Genomic DNA, 20,200 nt, shown 5'->3' on the forward strand with positions numbered 1-20,200 from the left:
TCCGTTCTTTTTGTGTAACCTTCTTTTTGCTAGCCTATTTATCCATGCATTGTGAGTTTCTACTTCGGGAATTTTGCAAACCTCGCTGGATATCCACCCTAAACCAAAAATATCTTTTTGTGATTACCTCCTTGACCACAACCCAATTTGAGTATGGATTATCATTTCGATGGAATCAAAAGAATCAAGGGCACCATATAAAGAAAAGTTTTGGGAGACAAGGCTCTCCGGAGATTCAAGCGGTTCTACGAAGAAGAAGGTGAATTTGAGATACTTACCCTAGCTAGTTGGTTCTCCCACTATTCATACTCGAGGACGAGCATTCGTTTAAGCATGGGGGGATGGCTGGGTAAGCATTCTATGTTATCAAAAGTTCTAAGGAGCAAAAAGAAAGAAAAAAAAGAAAAATGAAAAAAAGGGGAGAAAAGAAAAGAAAAAAAAAGAGAAGAATAAAATGCTCCTTAGTTCTTTTTGGTTTCATTAATTTTCCAAGTTACTTTGAAGAATTATTCCATACTCAAATCTTCCAACCATGTGCAATCCGATAACGAGAACTTCATTTGTGTCTCGGGATCATCCATTTGCCACTTGCACATGTCCACCTATCCAAATGTGTGTGTTTCATCTTTCTTCCTCTCCAACATTACTTTCCAATGGCCTTTTTGACTAGTCTCAGTAAATCCAATAGATCTCTCTCTTAGTTTGACAATATTTCAGATATAATGTTTTGCTAGGATTGTTTTTACCTACCAAGCTCCACATAATCCTTCCACTTTTACATATGAGTAGAATAGGTTGAAGACAATCTAATGTAGGCTTGAGCGACTTGATGAGATGAGTAGTTCCATGATCTTTTGCAAGAGAACCTCACTTATGTTTGATATGCATTCTTTTGAAAAATCTACACGATGAAACAAGGTAAAGGTTTGAAGTTCGCTTAAGTTTGAGAGCATTGCATTTATCTATTATTGTGGCTTGTTCTTTGATTGCTAGTCTATCTTCCATAATGAAAAAGTAGCCGGTCAAAACATGAACTTAAATGCTAAATACTTGAGAGAGCAATATGTCTTGTTATGTATGACTAAGTGCAGAGAGGACATTGAGGGGCAACGTTGATTTCTTTATAAGCAAAGCTCCTGGACTTACTCGAGGACGAGCAAGGTTTAAGCATGGGGGGAATGTTGGCGCTCCTTAAGTACCCATTTTATCCCTTGTTTATCCTTGATAATGGCATGAATTCAATATCAAAATCACTAACCGTCCTAACCCCGGCCTAATTATTGGTCATTTTCACACTTGCACATATATTTTGGAGGAACTTCGTTTTTGCAGGTTTTTGGCCTATTTTGAAGCATGAAATGACGAGGCCTGTGATCGAGCGCTAACACGAAGAAAGACGAAGGCCAAAGCCCAAAGGGAGGACCAAAGCCTATGTTGATTTGAAGCCCATTCATGCACATCCATCCTCCAAAAGAGCCCAAAGGACCAAGCCCACGAAGATGAGATCAAGATACTTCAGGATTAAGCAAAGCAAATGAAGATTTAAGGAAGGATTCCCTATCCTATCCTTTCCTCGAAGATATCTCCAAGATAACAACGTCCAAAGGGGTGCAATCGTGAAGGACAGAAACTCTAGAAGATGCGAGGAGTCTACACGCCAAAAATGAGACCGAGGCGAGCCCGAAAAGGGGTAGGCCGGCCGGCCTAGGCCCATGGGGCCGGCCGGCCCAGCCCTTTTCTGAGGTGGTTTGCCTTCCCCTTCGACCGGTGGCTTCCTCGGCTTATAAATAGCTCGCACCTTATTCAACTCGAAGCATCCAACCAACCAGAACTCGACGAAAACCTAGGGCCAAGACCGGAGGGAGACGACGGCCGCCGCAAGTCTTCAAAGTTGTTTAGGAGATGGCTTAGGCCATCCCTAGCCACCATGGCCTCCCTGCGTGGTTGTGTCATGGAGGAGTTCATGAGCTAGTTGGAGTCGTCAATGGTGTATACGCGGTGGTGGTGATCCAAATGAATCTATTATGTGAGTAATGTCTTCATGCCATTCGATCTATTTAGCAATCATGTCTCTCCTCTTTCGATTTCGTTCTTACTTTGGGTGCGCTTATTCCTAGATCTATTCTCGAGATAGATTGCATGGGGTGTCCTTGTAGCTATGGTGGCTAGGAGTTCATACCGGATCTACCCAAAGGGGGTTCGACTTGCTTCAGGGTATCCCGTTGAAAAGGGGGGCATCGTGACAGGCCGTCTCCACAGAGTAGGTTGGGTATCGAGGGATTGGATTGAAGGTTTTGATTTAAAGAGGCTTTGGATGAGATGCATGTTGAGCTTACTCGTTTAGCTAGAACTACAACTAGAATGCGTGTGATAGGTTTAGTCATGCCTTCGGTCATGCTTTATCCTTACCGATGTTCATGGATGAGATCAACCTTCGTACATCACTCATATCTATCAAAGGTTCACCTTTTATATGCAATTAATGCTTCATGTTAGGATAGATCCGTTAGATTAGATGGAAAACCCTAGTAAGTTCATTGTCGATCCACGGATTGATAAACCTTGGGGGAATACTCTAAGGGAAAAGCTACCACGAACCGTGCGCTTGCGGTATACAAATCGGGGGCGTTAGTGAACGTCAACAGGACCCTAAACCAAGAGCTAGCTTGGGGGAGGTTCCCTCCCCTAATTCAACTGTATCCCTTTACTTGCTTTCAATAAAATTTGATAAAAGACTTCCAAAAACAAAATAAAAATGTACTGTTTTATTTCCATTTTTTATCATGCGCGGTAAGAATATTTTAACTCCTTATGATAAGTTGAAAGGATGAGTTTTGCTTTGCTCTATCATGTCTGTTGTGCCTAGTTTGAAAATGAGAGTTCTCTTGAGTTTAAATCTGTTGGTTATGCAAATATCTTGCCAATGAACCTGAAAGTTCTATGGGTTGCGTATGCTTGATCCGAGTCTGAGTTGTTGTGAGTATAAATATGGTAAATAAGGTTGTGCAAGTTTGTTCTAGTGATGCTTAAAGTCTGGAGTTGTTTTCAAAAATTTAAAAAGGCAAGTTTTCCAGTGATATGCAATGTCCTACCAGAGCCATATGTCATATTCCACGAAAAACCTTACACATATGCTGCTTGATGTTCTATTGAGTTTTGTCAAATTTTGTGACCCTAGTGAGATGCTTTTCATGCTTTCTCGATCATAAGCACGTACACGGGTCCATTTGCTACATTCCAACACTAGGAATTAGCACCACCATCCATCCATTCCACATTAATAAATGCTCCATGTCTTGGTGATCTCTCTCGTAGAACATCCCTAAAATAAAATAAAGTCAGATTATGGTTGCCCCAAAAAAGAGAAAAGATGGCATGCCAAAGAAGCATGACCCAAAAAAAAAGAGGGAGAAAAAAGGGTAACCATGTCTCAAAAAAAAAGAGATAGGGATGACTCAAGAGAGAAAGCCATTACCTCAAGGAGTAAGCCACATCTATCCATCCATCCATCCATCCACTCATACACTTGCACCTTTGATCGAGATTACATGACTTGTTTCTTCATGGATCATCTCTTTGACTTTACAACATATAGAATACAAGTGTGCCCGTTCTTATCCTACCTTGAGCTCCACAAAGGCTTGTAGTAGTAGAAAAGATCAAAGGCAGTTACTGCCCTAGTAAGGAAATACAAGTTGATTGCCTCGAGAGAGTATCCTGGGAACTTTGCCATATTTTCAAAAATCTTTCAAAAAGTATCTCCAGATGGAATGCGGATCTATGAGCAAGTAAGTACTACTTTATACACCATTCTGACTCTCAACAGCCCAAGACGATGAGACAGCTAAAAAGCCCCATGAAGGAGTAAGGTAATTGTGCAAAGGTATGGTAGCCAACTTATTTAAGCTTATAGATGAATCTCTTTGCTTCAGACTATGACATGACAGGTAAGGTACAAGTCAAAGTGATTTTCTGATCAACAACCTGATTTGTCCTACTTTGCTCGGGATGAGCAAAGGACAGCTTGGGGGATCTTGTTGACGCTCACTGACGATCATTTTCAGGCATCAACTTGATCAGAAAATCATAAGAGTTTGCATTTCTTACACGAATTCTTATTCAATAAAGTTCCTAAACCACATTTTACCTTCTAGAAAATGCAAGTTGTGTTTTGAAGCTAATATGCAGGTTGCAAGCACATTTTGGCCTGACATAAAATCACATAAATTATCGGAGCACCGATTCAGGTTCAGATGGACCAAAAGTGATGCAAGAACCCAATTCAGATAAGCCAAGACAGGCCATGACCAACATGGACCAGACAAGGAGGCCCAAGACAGCCTGCTCGAAGAAGATGGGGGCAGTTGGCGCCACTGGCAGGCCGACAGACCTACAGGTCGGCCGACCTGGCCCGTGTGCCCCACCGCCTTAGCCAAGCCACGTGTCATCTCCTGGTTGGTCCCTTAGGTCGGTTTGGAGAGTCTCACCCCATGGCTCTCCGCTATAAATACAAAGGGGGGTAGAGATTAGAACACACACACACACATCTCACACCTCTCCTCTCTTGCTCATCTTGCATAGTCTTTAGGCTTAGTGGAATTTAGGAGAAGTCTAGGAGTCATCGAGTCGCCGGAGTTGCTCGAGAGTTCAGGCATGGGTTCATCTCTAGCTCTCTCTTGCAATATTTGGTCGTTTGTAATAGAAATAGACTATGGTTACCGATATCTGCTCGAAGTATGTTCTGAGTTATCAGATATATGCTTCTTGTCATTGTTGCGTTATTATTCAATGCTTGCATTGCATGATCGCCCTGTGCTAGAGATAGTTAGTCTTTTGTTCTTAGAACTCTATCAACTGCTCCAGTATTCGTATGATTGCTCTAGTGTGATGTCTGTCCATCCGGAGGGTGGGGGCTCCGTGTGGGATGCTAGAGTATCCCTTACTAGTGCAGACATGGTGTCTAGATTAGCTGAGAGTTGCTAGATGTCAACTATGCCCACGGTTTGTAGAGGTAGCCGGCAGGTGGTGACAGCCCTATCCGAGCCCGAGTAATCCTCCACGTTCGGTATGGGGGGTAGGAGATACATAAAGTCGCCGGGGTGTACAGGCTCCTCCCGTTGCTTCGATAGTGATCTCCCTGTTGTGTAGTTTAATCTCTGACGAGCTAACTAATGAGAAAGTATAGATATAGCTAGCCTAGCACAGTTGACTTGAGCTCTAACTTCTGCCTTGCTCCCGGCCTAGAGCATCTTTTATCTTTCTTTTATTTATTTATCCAAGAGGGTAGTTTGTGTGTGTGTGTGTGTCACACTTCCTCCTACCATGTTATTATCTTACCCCTGTTTATGCATGAGAATATCCAATCTAGATAATGTTTATCAACTACTCTGTATCTCTTCACTCACCGCCTTCCCTGCGGAAATATAAATGGCACCCCGGTATACTCCCGGATAAAATGCTATAGCGGTATTCCGTACGCTTGCGGATTTATTCGTGGTTCATGGAATACCTGCCACCCCAATTGGCGCCTGCGGGCATTATCACTGTTTCCCGGTGGTGATGTTGGTAGGCGCCAACACAGAGCCTGGGTTCTTTCTCTCCCGAGTATTTGGTTAGGGTGGCAGGCTGCCAAAAGTGTGGGGGAAAATGGAGCAACGCGGATTTCCCGGTTAAACACACGGGAGCCCGGAGGCTCTGGTGATGGGCTCCTATCCTCCTTGCTGTCGTAGCGACCGCCACATCGAGGGTGGTAGCCGTGAACGGCACCGTCCTTCTTCTTCTGGTCCAGGATGTTACGGGCGTCGCCGTCGTGGGCGTTGTCGCACGTGTCCCGGCGATGATCCTTTGTAGGAGTCAGCTTGACACGGTCGTGCACCATGGGCGCCTTTGCCCCGCTCGCCGCTGGAGTGTGCACTGAGGCCTCGCGGTCTTGCTGTGCAGCCCCACCAGCCTTCACCGAGCGCATACGAGACACAAAACTTTCAGCCTGCTGTACCGCAGCATCCTCAAGGAGGGTTTGTGCTTCCTTGCGCAGGTTGCAACCCTCAGGCGTAGAGGGCTCGGGCATAGCGCGGATTAGAATGGCCGCAGTGGTGATCTTTTAGCTGTCCCTGTTCAAGGCCGGGGGCCTTTCTTTGCCACCATCCTCCATGATCCGCTCCCAGGCAATGCGTCCTACCTCCCGAGCTCCCATACCATGGCCGGTACATCCCTGCTCGAGTGCAATGCATAGCTTCTGCGTTTGCCGGTGCTCCTCCTCGAGCTTAGCCTCAAGTTCTTGGAGTTGCATCAGTTGTGCTTGTTGTAGTCATGTGTTTGCCGGGGCGGACGGTCCAGGCGCCGCAGTCGCTCCTGCCGCGACTGCTGCGGCATGTGTCGCTTCTGCCGTGTCGTCGTCATCGTCGGGTCCCCCTAGCTCAGCGACGAAGCATTCTCGAGTTGGGTCATAGTCCCCCTCGCCGGAGTCGTCGGAACAGGTGAGGCAATAGTCTGTCGTAACCTGAAACGACAGAAAGGCTCCAAGGTCACGGATCCCGGAGTAGTCCCACCCCGGGGTCACACGATTGTGCACGGGGGCGGATTCCTCATTCGAGGAGTTGGGGTATGAGCTGTCAGGTGTTGACGCGATGAGGTTGCAAATCGAGAGCAAATGATGCCCGGGCAAGTCCTAGTACGCGCTCATGTTGGTGCTGATAGATGACGTGTAGGTCATGGCAGAAGCTCGCATCCCGTAAGAGTAGAGCGGTGGCCTAGACGCGTCCCCCTCTGTCAGCGTCGCGGTTGCCTTTGGTGCTGAAGAGGTGGCGTCCTCCACCTTGGCGCCAGGTTGTGACACGCTAGCTTCGACCCATGTGGGAGAGCTAAGGAGATCCTCCCTGCGACGTTCCATACGTGCTTGTCGCGCGCGCTGGCCCGAGCGCTGGAGCGTCGGGGTTGGTTCTGGGAGGGAGGAGCTCTAGGTCGTAATCGTTGCCGGTTGCCCTAAACTCGAGACTCCCGAACCAGATCACCATGCCTGCCGAGTGCAGGCGCAACTCGTCCATCATCTAGATATCCGACGGGAACGGAGGATGGTTGTCACACAGCCTGCTACCTGGCGCGCCCTCGTGGTCTAGCACCAACCAGTAATGATGTTGCATGCACTAGTCCCTAGATGGTTGATGCAAAAAGAAACACAATGACACCGGATTTATCCTGGTTCCAGCCGATGAGGCCATACGTCCAGCAGGGAGGGAAGCACTATATTATCTTGCACCAGGGTGCTTGTAGTAGGGGGTACAAACTTGAGCGAGAGAGGGAGAGAAGCTCCCAAGTCTCTAGACGTACTAGAGCTGATTGAGGCAAGTGCCAATATGAGGAGAAGTGAGTGAGTGTGTCCGTCTGAGCCTGTCCTGCTCGTATGCTCCTCCCTCCTTTTATAGACTCAAGGAGGGACGGGTTACATGCGCGGGATATCACTGAAGTCGTCCCATCCTCCCCGGATCGGGGGAGAACAATCGATGGTTCCTATTGCCGAGCACTGTGGGGCATGGCGCCGGGTGTGGTCGTCGTCCTTGGGAGCCCCTTGACCGTGCTCGAGATGTGTCCTTGTCCTGTGGCACCAGTCGACGGCGTGGTAGTGGCTGTAGGGCGTACTGTGCTCCGCGTTTGATAAGGCGGGGCGCCGATGGTGCTACCGATAGCGGCCTCGTCCCAGTCAATGGCCATACTACTTTCGAGGGTCGTTACCCGTGCACACCAAGGGTCCTGCAGAGGAAAGAGTACAAAGATTAGTAGTATAGTGGAGGTGCAGTGTCAGGCATGTCCGCAGAGCGCGCCATGGGTCCGCACAGGGGTCGCGCGGTGTCAGACACGTCCGCACAGTGCGTCGCAGGTCCACTTAGTGCCGGGAATAGTGGCACAGTGACCAGAGCAGGCAGATGGGCCTCCGGTCATGTCTGCTGTGCGACGTGGCTGCTGACGCCGTCTGGCTCCCACTCCATCCCGCGGAGTGGTTAGCAATAAATGCGCCCGTCCCATCAAGTGGTTGGGTCACAACTCCAGTTCATCGAGGGAGATTTCGAACGAGGCAGAGTTCCCCCTGCGCCGAGGCCCCGCGGAGGGCTCGGCCGAGGGGGCCTCGAGCGAGGCGGAGTTCTCCTACACTCCGAGGGTGACCCCTCACCCTCGAGGGAGGCGGAGACGTGGCGCGCCGCCTGAGGCCTCGGTGCGGAGACCTCAAGCGAGTCGAAGGTTGCTCTGCGGCGGGTGAGGCCACGGAAGAGCTGTACTGTGGCGTTGGGCCGTGGGCCGAGTGTGCATTTGGGCTTTTTACACCTGGAGAGGATTTTAGGATCCAAGCATAGATGATGGCACTGCTCCAGGGGAAGATTTGGCCCGAGTGCTTGATTGCATTTGCGTGTTTGAGAGCGTTTTAGTCCCTAGGTTAGGGTGCCCCTAATTATGGTACCCGACATGTCCCTTAGTCTTATCTCACGCCCAAAAAAGGAGGCTGCAACGCATGCGCAAGCAGGAGTCAATGGAGCAACAAGAACAGGTCGAGCCGAAGAGATCGATAAAGAAACTATGGCGGTCAAATCAAGTTGTTTCGTCATCAGTTTGAAGTAAAGCATGTCATGGCCGATAACTTTTATCGCCCTTAGCACAAATATATGGCCGATGTAGTGTTGATCATCGCCCTTAGACAATTTTGGTCCAGTAGAATATTTTTTAGCACGCAAGCTTTGCCAAAGAATAGGAGGGCATATGTTGACAATTAGAATTGTTAGCAATCTGAAGAGATCGGTCTGACTGGATCTCTAAGGCGGTCTGACCAGTAGAGGCGTCTATAGCCGGTCTGGCACGACCGACCGGTCTGACTGGTCCACCTAGGAGTCCGAGTGCAATTATAGATTTTTATAGATTTAGATTTGTAAAAAGATTTCATGCGGGGCAAGACCTCCCCATCCTATAAATATAAAGAGCCACGACCGAGTGAGGGCATCCAATCAATAAAAAAAAATATATCAATACATTACTTTATATTACATTTTGTATTCTCCAACCTATAGTTTTTTCACCTTATCTGCTGTTCTTCTTTCGTCTCCGCGACGTCTGAAGATATTCTAGGTGTCCTGCCGACCCTAGAACACCCATGCGTGCGCCTGCCCTGACGGGGTCCCTCCAGGACGAGCATTCCTGCCCTAACGGGGTCCTTCCAGGACGAGCGTTCGTCAGATTCGCTAGTTTATTCCGGCGAACCGGTCTTCCCGGTTACCCTAGCCGGTCTGTACAGGAGGTGATGCATTGAGTTTCTCCTCGCCGCAGGGGCTAGTGCGACCATTTGTTGGCCTGGATTGTGCGCCAACACTGCTCCAGTAGAATATGGAGTTAATTCTTTTTTTATCTTCGCCTCGTACTCCGTGTAGAACAAAAACAAATCGAATTGCTGATCCACGAAGTTGAGAGTTAATCTTGGTGGCGGCACGATGATGAGGTCATTACAGATAGCCATCAAACTTGGTGATATTGAACCACACGGCATGTCGGCGTGCTATCTCCCGCGCGATGGCCATCACAAACGACGCACGTTGCATCCAGCGGCGCTTGATCGGAGAGGATTCACTCCGTGACAAATAGGAAGTCTTCATATTCTCGGACGACACGCATAGCACCAAGCAGCGCTCGACAGAGGAGATCGATGCCATGCAGATTTAGAAAGAGAAAAGAAAAAAATTGTGAATCGTCAGCGAGATTGATCTAGTAACAATACTTGGAGCGACTCGCTCAGTTGATGATTATTGCCATCGAGTTTTTCTGATGATCGTCAGCGAAATCTCCTTCCTGCCGCGCCAGCTGTCGGTATTTAACCGCCAAGTTCTCTGTGGGATACCCCGAGGAGATTGATTGTAGGAAGAGATACGCCGAGATTAGAACGCGATCGTGCAATGAAACAAAAATTTAGACAGGTTCGGGTCGTCAGAGCGTAATACCCTATGTCCTGTGTAGTGGTTTGTATTGCCTTAGATGAGGATGTATGTTTTGGAGGGGTTCCTACCTGCCTTTATATAGTCTAGGGGACAATGTTAGATGAAAAGTCTTAGCCGAGTAGTTGAGTCATACTCCATCATGATCGGGTAGCTTTCTTATACATCAACTAGTTCTACTTCTGTACGAGTAGTTACAAGAGAGATAAAATATATTCTATGTGCTATCCTTTATTCTAGAATATTTCATACCTTGTGAGCAGTTCCACTGTCCCGGGACTGACAGGTATGCGTAGCAATCTGAAAGAATATACAAAATAAATAAAACTTGATTTTGGAGAAATGAATAAAACTTTTTGGTACTGGTTGAAAAGACCAATCGATACCAAAGAGGTTGCTCCCTTACATCAACTAGATGCAAGAAGCTTTCTTTGATTTGGGGAAACGAAAAGAGAGAGCATGAATGTGGTTCTTTGCCAAAACTCGATGCCGTTTTGCTTGGCTATAGAGAAGCCGTTTTGCATGGATATGATTTTTCAGAATAGTTGTGCTTTAATTTCCAATTGTGTGCCCGTAACAACTCACGGGTTATCATCCATTTATCTCGCAAAAATCTATATCCGATCTCGAGTGAGTCGATAACATCTCAGCTGAACCAAACAGAAAAGTAAGAGCAACTCCAGCATGACTTCTATTTGGTGACTAAACTCACATTTTAGTTATTTTGTTCAAATTTTCATCTCTAGCAAGGCCTCTACATGGGTGACTAAAATAAAGGAGTGACTAAATTTGCTCTCCCACCCTTTCAATTTGATCACCCTCTACTTAGGCTATTAAAAGTAGGGCCCACCATCTTTTTCTTTTTCTCTTCTTTTTTCTCTCTCTCTACTCGCACTGCACAGAGATCGGTGATGAGCCGGCCGAGCCCACCGCCGCCATGGCCTCGCGCCCTCCGCCGCTCAGCCCCGCGCCCGCCGCAGCCGCTCGGCCGCCGCCACGGCAGCCCCACCCTGCACCTGCCACTCCCACTACTAATTTGGAGCTTCTCGAATCTGCTGTCGACATCGTGGACGAGCTCCTCCGGTCTGCCGCGCCAAAGGAGCGTCGGGCGCTGCCGCCACCGCCGTCCTAGGCCCTGTCCCCGCGCGCACGCCGCGGCCCCGCGCCTCCCGCCACTAGCTTGGGCCCGCCTCCGCCGCGCGCATGCCACCGCCCGCACCTGCTGCCGCCACCTCGGGCCAGCCCCTGCGCGCAAGCCACTGCCCACCCTGCCGCTAGTGCTTGCATGCCGGCGCCCACCCCGCTAGCCGGCAGCGAAATGTGGTGGTCGATTTGGTGAAGAAGATGCTCGGTCGATGGGTAGAAGAAGCTGTTTGGTGAAAAGATACTCAGGTCAATGACAAGTAGGGCCCACGTGCTAGGAAAAATATAGAAGTCTATTTAGTCGGTGGATGACTAAACTTGGAAAGTAGGTGACTAAAATGAGTTTTAATCACTCAAATTTAGTCACTTCACTGGAATTGCTCTAATGCTATCTGTACTGGGAACCCATTAGGGAGGGGAAAAAAGCCAAACCAAATACATCTAAAAAATAAAGCAACTTCTAGTAGCACTTGGCTGATTTGGATCCTTGGAGTGGTACTTAAAAAACCAGAAGTTGTGTAATGGTGTAGATCTAATCGATCCATGCATAAATAGTAAAACACATGCAAATTTACCCGCATAATATGTTTAAAAATTGGTAATGACTTAACAATGGCCGGCCGTGCGGAAGCGCTCTCGTACGGCACCCACGTGGCCCTCACACACCGCACGCGCCCGTGAGTGGTCCACCAATGCCCAACCTTATCTCTTTCCTGCCCTTGTCCTCCTCCCCGCACCGCGGCAGCACACGAACGGCCACCGCCACCCATTCTTCCCCACCGCCCACGAGCCCGGGACGCCGCACCCATGACCGCGTCCTGCGCCGCCGCGTACCGCGTGTGCTCCCGCTTCGCGAGCCGGCACTGGAGCCCCGACGATGACCCGCACGCCCTTCCTCAGCACCATGGCCGCATAACGCGCGTGCTGCCGCTCCGCTTGCTTTATTGGAGCCCCGATGGCGACCTCCGCACACCACTCTTCAGCCTCGTACCGCGCCACGACGCCATCGAGCTGCCTCACGGTCTCCGCCAATAGCACCCAGACTCAAGGTACGCATGGGATGGGGGATGCAGGGGCAGCTCGGCGCGGTGGGCGGGTGCTCCTCCAGGTAGCTGGATTCATGGAGGCGGGCGATGTTTCCATAGCGTTCAGGGCAAATCTCCACGATGCCCCGTAAGGCCATAACCATTCATTTCAATGCCATCCATTTCTCATTTTCATGTTCTTCCCCCCTTTCTCTATCTAGGGTTAGCCTCTCCCTCCTCTATCTCGCTGGTTCCCTCATCGATTCATCATTGTTGCCCTCAGATCTGGCAATTTCATGCAGTGGAAACTATAGATCGGGGATGGTGATGTAAGGGGCAAGCTCGGAGGTGAATCATTGCGCTGTTGTTTCCATGGATTTCATTGATTGTTTTCTCTTCTCATTGCGAAGCGAACTGATTTTGGGCGAATTTTTTCTGGTCAATTTTAAGGTGCTGATGCGGGTGAATTCAATTGTTGGAGGTGGAGCTGATGCACACAAAGGTGAGAAATCGTTTGTATAGGAGTCCTTGGTTTTTTCATTTGGAAATGATTTGATTTTGGGTGCTCATTTTCCTGGGCTGTATTTGTAGAGGGAGAAGCCCAAATTGAGTAGGACGGAGGAGGAGGAGCTCCGCACATAATGGTGAGTCTTGATTCGAGCGTGGTGTGACTGCTAATCGAATGGTACTAACGCAGTGCGGCTGCTTCTATGAATTGTAGAAATTAAAGGTGTGCTGATGATGGTGCAAATTAAAGGTGTGCTGATGATGGTGCGGCTGCAGTAGGCGAGCCGGAGAGGGCGCTAGACAAGTCTGATGCCTTGGCTCCGATTCCAAGGTCAGCATTCCCCTTTGAATAGGGATCACTTGATTTACTAGATAAGAATTGTGCTTGTTTTTTCAACCTGTTTCTGGGAGTTGGATGAAATTATTGCAGGTTGTGGACTTGGGAATTCAAGTATGTATTAAGTTGTTGGACTAGATACAGTAGCCTTAAGGACTGAACTCTATAGAGCTAATGGAGGATACAGTGTGTGTGTACACGTGCATTTGCTCATAAGTTCGATCACTCGCAAAATGAATCCGTGCTAATTCTTTTGGGGAGTACCATATACTGAACTCGGTAGGAGCAAACAAGGAAAGCCAATTTAGTGGGTGTGGACTCTCCTCAATTCCACAGTAAAAATGGGGCGGATTAGCCTCCTCTCCCTCTTTTCACTATGCTCCCTCTATGTCCTAATCGAAGCCTCCCTCCATTATATTTGCTGATGCTTTTAGGTTTTGTTGATTTTTTTTGTTAGTGCGTTGATCAGTGAGCGGCGGGAGAAGGTCCCCTGCACATTGGCATCCTGTGCATGGTGCGCCGAAACGCGAGCAGGTTAAGATGAGCTTTCTCTCCATCTTCTCTGCCCGCGGCACATCCAAAATTGTGCTCACCTGTGTGTCCAATCAAGGTTTTGATTTGGGGATTTTTGTGTGGTGTTTGCTTTTTGGAGATGGTCATGGAGTAGAATACTCGTGTGCTCATCCTCGGTTTGATTTTTTGTAGTCATCAGCAGAGTATGCGCTTGGATCATTTTGAGTAAACATTGCTGTTCCTAATCGCTGGTGAGCTACCCTCATTGCTGGGATCATTTTTGAAATATGTTCCACACTTCATTCTAAGCAACTTTTCTATTTGACACAAACATTAATATGATCATAAATAAGTAATAATATTCTATTAATTAGGCAAACTACCATTTATGTGTTGGCTAGTTTATGGGCATTTCTGATGTGTTTGTTTGCTCCTATTTGATATGTTTACATATCAATTTGTGTAGATTACGCAATATGCTTCACAAACCTTTATCTCAGTTTTGGCTCAACAAATCAGCAGCTTAGCGTTTCCGCTTGAATTGTCTTTTTAGGCCGGCATCATTGATCCATCCTATCTAAGTGCCTGAGTGCCTGAGTGCAATACAAAAGATTTGCATCTTGATCATCTATAGGAAATCATGATCAAATTCTTGCTTTTTGCTTTTTTTTCTATTTTTTCGAACTGCATAACAACAAATCTGATTTTTTTTAGACAACAGTAACATATATGCATCAAAGCAATATAAGTCATTTTAATAGGCAATAATGTGTTCTAAATAGGCATATAAGTGTTTCTTAGTCAGGCAATTATGAATTTTCTTTTCTTCTAGATTTTTTGCTTAACCAACATCAAAGCAATATAAGTCAATTTAACGGGCAATAATGTGTTCCAAAATTGTGCATATCAGTGTTTCTTGGTCAGCCAATTACGCATTTTCTTTCCTTCCAGATTTCTTGCTTAACCAGCATCAAAGCAATATAAGTCATTTTAAGAGGCAATAATGTGTTTCTAAACCGGCAGATCAATATTTCTTGGTCAGGCAATTATGCATTTTTGTTTCTTCCAAATTTCTTGCTTAATCAGCATCGAAATCGCTAATCAATGTTTTTTACAATTTAATCAGGTCTACAACAGTACATGGGGATGGAGGGCAACAAGCTGTATCTACCAAATCAGTTCAGAAACATCAACGCACAGTTTAGTTTTGTCTGTCAAAAACAACTTTTTCAGCATCACAAAACAGATGTGTGTCCTGGAGAGATGTGATTATCCTGGGAGCATATGCTTCTTTTGTAGTTGCTTCGTTGTAATTGATTGATTATATATTTTTACCAAAAAAAGGAAAGATATATGTACATAATTTGTCTTTTTCCTTGGAGCAGTCTCTGTTGTTGTAGTTGCTTCGTTGTAATTGATTGATTATATATTTTTACCAAAAAAGAAAAGATATTTGTACATAATTTGTCTTTTTTCAAAAAAAAGAAAGGGTCGTACGGCCGGCTTAATTTACGGCCGGACGTACGTTAGCCAGGTCCTTAAAAATTTACCTACTTAAAACAAAACTAACATTTCCTTCCGCTACAAGTTTCATACCTACACGAGCCCTTACCTCCTTGGTGCATTCAGCCGGCCCCACTTTCCAGTCACAGATAAAGATAGGCTCGGTATAACACCGTGCAACAGCCACCCACCCCCTCACCACGCCGCCGCTCAATTTCAAAACTCGACCGTTGCTTCTCCATCTCCCCTCCTCACCCACCCCCCGCGCCGCTCCCAACTGGCTGCCCCATCGCCACGCCGGAGAGGGAGAGGGATGGCGGCGAGAGACGCGACGGACAGCCCCAGATCCGCGCCGCGTCGCCCCGGGGCGGCAGCAGCGGCAGCGGCAGCGGCGCCCAAGGACGGCTCCGGGCTGCTCAGCCCACGCTTCCGGTCGGCCGCCGCGATGGCAGGGTGGGACGAGGAATCCGTCCTCCTCGCGGCGCTCGTCGTCGAGGACACCCCCGTCCGCGAGTCCCGCCGCAAGAGGCGGGCCTCCACCTCCTCCTCCGCCGGCGGCAGCGCCGGATCCAGCACCAGGTGCGTACTCATCCATTACATGGCGTAGTTCCCCTCTCCTTGAGCCCATCCGACTGGCGCGTTCTTGTAGGAAGAGGAGGTCCCGTAGGCAGTCTCCGAGCAGGATCCCGGCCGTTGTTCTCGCGCTCGACGACGACGACGACGACAAGCCGAGCGCTGCGGCAGGTATGTTCCTTAGATTGATTTAATTTAGTTTCTTCGGCAAATTCGTGGCATATATTCTTTTGGCCTTCTCGATCTGGCGTTGATTCGGGAGTCTCTAGATGGCAAGTCGAAAGTGAAGGATGCAAAGGAAGAAGAAGTGAAGGCTGTCGTTGTGGGTGAGAAGGAGGCGTCCGGATCTGGTGAGAAGGCAGCGGCGACCGGCGACCTGCCGTGTATGGATCGGCTCCGGGAGGAGCTCTCTTGTGCGGTAAGGGCGGTTCTCTGGTTGAGGTTCGATCGCCCGACCTGTAATTGCATGCTTTATGGACTTGGAGAATAATTTGGGAGGTGCATTTTGTGCAGATTTGCCTGGAGATCTGCTTCGAGCCCAGCACCACGCCTTGTGGCCACAGGTAATTTGAAACTGTGCTTTCGGAAAAGTGGCTGCTTGAATTCTTAAAACATGTATACAAAAGAGGACGAAGCAACCTTGTTTAGTTCATTTTGTTTGCTGCTTGCATTTGGGAAGGAATCTACAATAGAAAGATTATGGAAAGTGCAGTTCCACGAATTATCAGGAAACTTTGTAAATCTGTGCAGATTAATGTAGGATGAGTCTCCCTTCAAAAAAAATGTAGGATGAGTCTATTAATTACATGCGTAAATTGACCACAAATGCTAATTTGGGATGTACATGCACATTTTACTGCATTCCCAATTCCTTGTTTTTCTGACTTTTTGTATATACAAGACTGGAGTACTGTGTTTCCATCGCTAAGTTAATTGTGCTTCGTGAAAAAAAAAATATATCCCTGAATTCATAAATGTGTATGAAAAAAGGGAATTAGAAAGAACTACTATATAGTTCATACTGGAACAATTACCGATGCAATGCTTTCTGAAGATGCTTAGTTAATTTTGTTTGCTGCTTGCTTTCGAGAAGGAATCTATAATAGAAATGTTTTTCTGTTATGGAAAGTGCAGTTCCACGAATTATCAGGAAATTTTGTACATCTGTGCAGATTAATGTAGGACTAGTCTGTTAATTACATGAGCAAATAGACCACAAAAGCTTATTTGCAATGTAGATGTGCATTTTACTGAATTCCAATTCCTTGTTTTTATGATTTTGTGTATACAGAGGATTGGAATACTGTGATTTTCATCTCTAATTTGATTGTGCTTAGAGAAAGAAAAGGTTACCTGAATTCAGAAATATGTATCCGAAAGGAGAATGTAGAAAGAACTACTATATAGTTCATTTGGTTGCAGTAAGCATACAATGTAATTGGTTTCTGAATGTCCTTACTCCATTTTATTTGCTGCCTTCTAAGGAAATGACAATAGGTGATTGCTTGAAGTTCAGTTTCACGAATTTACATGTAACTATGTACATTCTTGCTGATCTAAGTAGGATTAGTCTGTTAATTAAAAACATTTATTTATAATGAAAATGGTCAGTTTTAGTATTCACAAATCTTTCTTTTTCTGTTTCCATATTTACGAAAGTCTGGAGTACTCATATTTTCATTATTGTCAGGACTGTAAAAGAACGTATTCTTATACATTTTTTTCCATGAATCCTGGGTTTATCATTTCTAATTAGACTTACTCATCTTAATTTACTTACTGCTATGGTCATCTGTTTGTACATTGTTCCTCAATATAAAATCTGCACATTGTTCCAGTTTTACCTGAAAATATTTTTTGTTGAATGTCGCTTCCATATGATTATGTAATGACAACTTAGAGTGACATGTAGATTGAAAATTTGAAATGATTTTTGTGGCTATTCTGTATGCTTTCTGAAATTCATACTCATGTTATTGTTACCCTTCTATTTAACAGCTTCTGCATGAAATGCTTAAAACATGCTGCAGCCAAGTGTGGAAAACGGTGTCCTAAATGCAGGCAATTAATCAGGTAAACCTTCCTCCACGGATCTGTAGTTCTCAGAAAAGGTCTAAAAATAAACTTTATAGACTTGACTAATGTTTATAACTCTGCAGCAATTCAAGATCTTGCACCATCAATACTGTACTCTGGAACACCATTCAGCTCTTGTTTCCCAGTGAAATTGAGGCAAGGACTTTGGTCGCATCACCTTCATCATGCAACGAGGATGTGAACCATAGCACACCAGGAAGTAATAATTTTTCACAAGGTAGCCATGGCATGAGAACAAGGAGCAGAAGTGGTAGTTTAATCACAGAAGGCAGGACAAGAAGAAGCTACATGACTTTCGTGACACCTGCGAGCACAAGAACCAGTAACACCAGCGGGAATTTCATTAGCGCACATGGCAGCACAAGAAGCAGGCACAGCAGGACAGCCTTTGTCCCAGCTTCACAACTGGTCAATACAAGGACTGCTGTAAGATCAGATCAATCTGAAGATGCCGCTTTGGCTTACAGGCTGCAGCAGGAGGAGTTCATGAATGCCTTTGAGGAGCCTGAGCAGGAGAGGCAGCCATGGAACACCGTGTCCACAGCCCGAGATAATTTGAGAGCAATGGCCTCTCGGGCCATTCGCCTTCGTGCTCGAGGCTGGCCTGTTTAGTGTTCTTTTGCTTGCTGCTTGTCTTTGGTTCATTGATAGCTCTCCCTTCTTCTAGTTAACTTTGCAGGAATCTCTTGTTTGTTATTGTATTGAGTGGCATGATCAAATTTCCACTCAATAATGATTATCCATTGTATTGTGGTTGTGGGTCACAATAATTCATTGGCGCTCAAAATATTCGCTCCAGTACAATACTGGTCTGACTTGTATCAGGTGGCTTGTTCAACAGATACACGTTTCTTGTGCTGCATATATGGCATTAGCTTTTCTTGTGCTGCATATGGGTTATGGCATTCCTAACTAGCTGCTGACATCATTAAATTCACAGTTTTACGGGTCGTCAGTCGATATGATTTGCACATTATTGTACTAGCTTCCATTTACATTGTGTTTGTAGAAGACAGTTGTTAATCGTGACTTTAGGCTTCTCGAGTTCAAACATGGCATTCCTAGCAAATTCAGTCATGTATCCAAGTTTTAGTGTGAACTTGCAATGATATATTTTCTTTTTCTGATACCAGGAGAACTGTTAATATGTTATGTTTGCAATCACTACGGGACTGTGCGTGTTTGCCGTGTGCCCTGGGCACACGGCAAAGGCCGGTTTACACTCGGCAAAAGTGTTTGCCAAGTGTAACACACGGCAAACAGCTCACGGCATACAACGGCCGGCAAAGAGCTTGTTTGCCATGTGCTACATTTCGGGCACACGGCAAAATAAAGTGCAGTGTTTACACAACGGCAGAATAATCGGCCGTTGCTCGAGCGGTATAGGTCGGTTCGGGAGACGAGCGGGGCCTCGCATGGTCGTCCTCCTCACTAGAGGCCTCCTCCTCCTGGTCCTCCTCCTGGTCCTGCCCGTCCTCCTGGTCCTCCTCCTGGTCCTCCTCCTGCTGCTGCGGCTCCTCCTCCTCAGGCGAGGGTGACCTCGCGCGAGGCCCCCTCGTTCTCCTGCTCCTCCTCCTCGTCATCCATGACGTGCCAGCGTCCTTAGCTGGTGGAGGCACCGACAAACTTGCCTCACCCCTCCTCCTCGTCATCCTCTCTCCAGCCGTTTGGGAGGACTCACCTGTCCCAGCAACTCTGCGCAGCACGGCCTCCAACGACTGCATCATAATTCCGCCACGCCCCACCGTCTATCACCTGAAATTAAAAGGGGCAAACCAATCAGAACATGTATTAGAAATTAATTAATGCAAGTAGTAAAAAAATAAACATAATCTGAACATGTATTACAAATTAATTGTTGCAAGTAGTAAAAAACAAACATAATTGAAATGCCGCACCCCACCATCTAGTGTATAACGTTGCCTGATCCACTCTGGCCTTAACATTATCTTTTTTCTTATCTGAAATGTCCATGATTGTTCCGAACAATGCCTCACCGACATTCTTTTCGGAGTGCATCATATCAATGTTATGTGGAAGAAAGAATGTCAGCCATATAGGGGAGCCTCCACAAGCCCGACTTCTGCGCCCAAGCATGTTGTTCACCATATCCCATAAAACCCCCACCTTCAGCATTGATCACGAGACCATCTAATTGAGCACGAATGTCGGCACCCGTCATCATCTGCGGTGGATGGTCTTTAACTTCAACACCTTTTGTAAAGTTCTTCTTATCTCGTCTGAATGGATGGTCAAGAGGTAGGAATTGTCGATGTTTGTCGAACGAAGAATACTTGCCATCCTTCTGCAACCAAATAAACATCAATGCTGCCTTGCATACTGGACAAGGGAACTTCCCGTGGACACACCAGCCACAGAATATCCCATACGCCGCAGGTCATGCAGGGAATAGTGGTACCAAACATACATTCTGAAGTTTGTCTTTGTAGCCCGATCGCATGTCCAAACCCCATCGTCCCAAGCACGGAGCAAATCGTCAATCAGGGGCTCCATGTACACACTCATATTATTTCAAG

At 46.7% G+C, this 20,200-nt stretch overlaps 1 protein-coding gene and 1 long non-coding RNA gene across 6 annotated transcripts; both read left to right on the forward strand.

Moving 5' to 3' along the window:
- The first annotated feature begins 11,835 nt into the window (after nt 1-11,835).
- On the forward strand, nt 11,836-14,950 carry LOC120699230. Of its 5 annotated transcripts, none has more exons than XR_005685324.1 (8): nt 11,836-12,281; nt 12,417-12,481; nt 12,584-12,635; nt 12,725-12,777; nt 12,855-12,971; nt 13,071-13,587; nt 13,683-13,741; nt 14,617-14,950. It is a non-coding gene; the product is annotated as an uncharacterized LOC120699230 (long non-coding RNA). The 5 variants fall into 5 exon arrangements; XR_005685323.1 differs by having other exon boundaries at nt 11,838-12,281; nt 13,447-13,587; XR_005685326.1 differs by having other exon boundaries at nt 12,855-13,511.
- A 240-nt stretch (nt 14,951-15,190) lies between these two features.
- LOC120699232 (putative E3 ubiquitin-protein ligase RING1b) lies at nt 15,191-18,503 on the forward strand. The gene is made up of 6 exons (XM_039983145.1): nt 15,191-15,572; nt 15,643-15,737; nt 15,836-15,984; nt 16,080-16,129; nt 17,565-17,639; nt 17,726-18,503. The coding sequence occupies exons 1-6, from the start codon at nt 15,307-15,309 to the stop codon at nt 18,273-18,275; spliced, it is 1,185 nt and encodes a 394-aa protein (XP_039839079.1). The 5' UTR covers nt 15,191-15,306; the 3' UTR covers nt 18,276-18,503.
- The last annotated feature ends 1,697 nt before the right edge of the window (nt 18,504-20,200 follow it).

Source organism: Panicum virgatum, chromosome 3K, assembly GCF_016808335.1.
Source record: "Panicum virgatum strain AP13 chromosome 3K, P.virgatum_v5, whole genome shotgun sequence".
In the NCBI taxonomy this organism is placed as follows: domain Eukaryota; kingdom Viridiplantae; phylum Streptophyta; class Magnoliopsida; order Poales; family Poaceae; genus Panicum; species Panicum virgatum.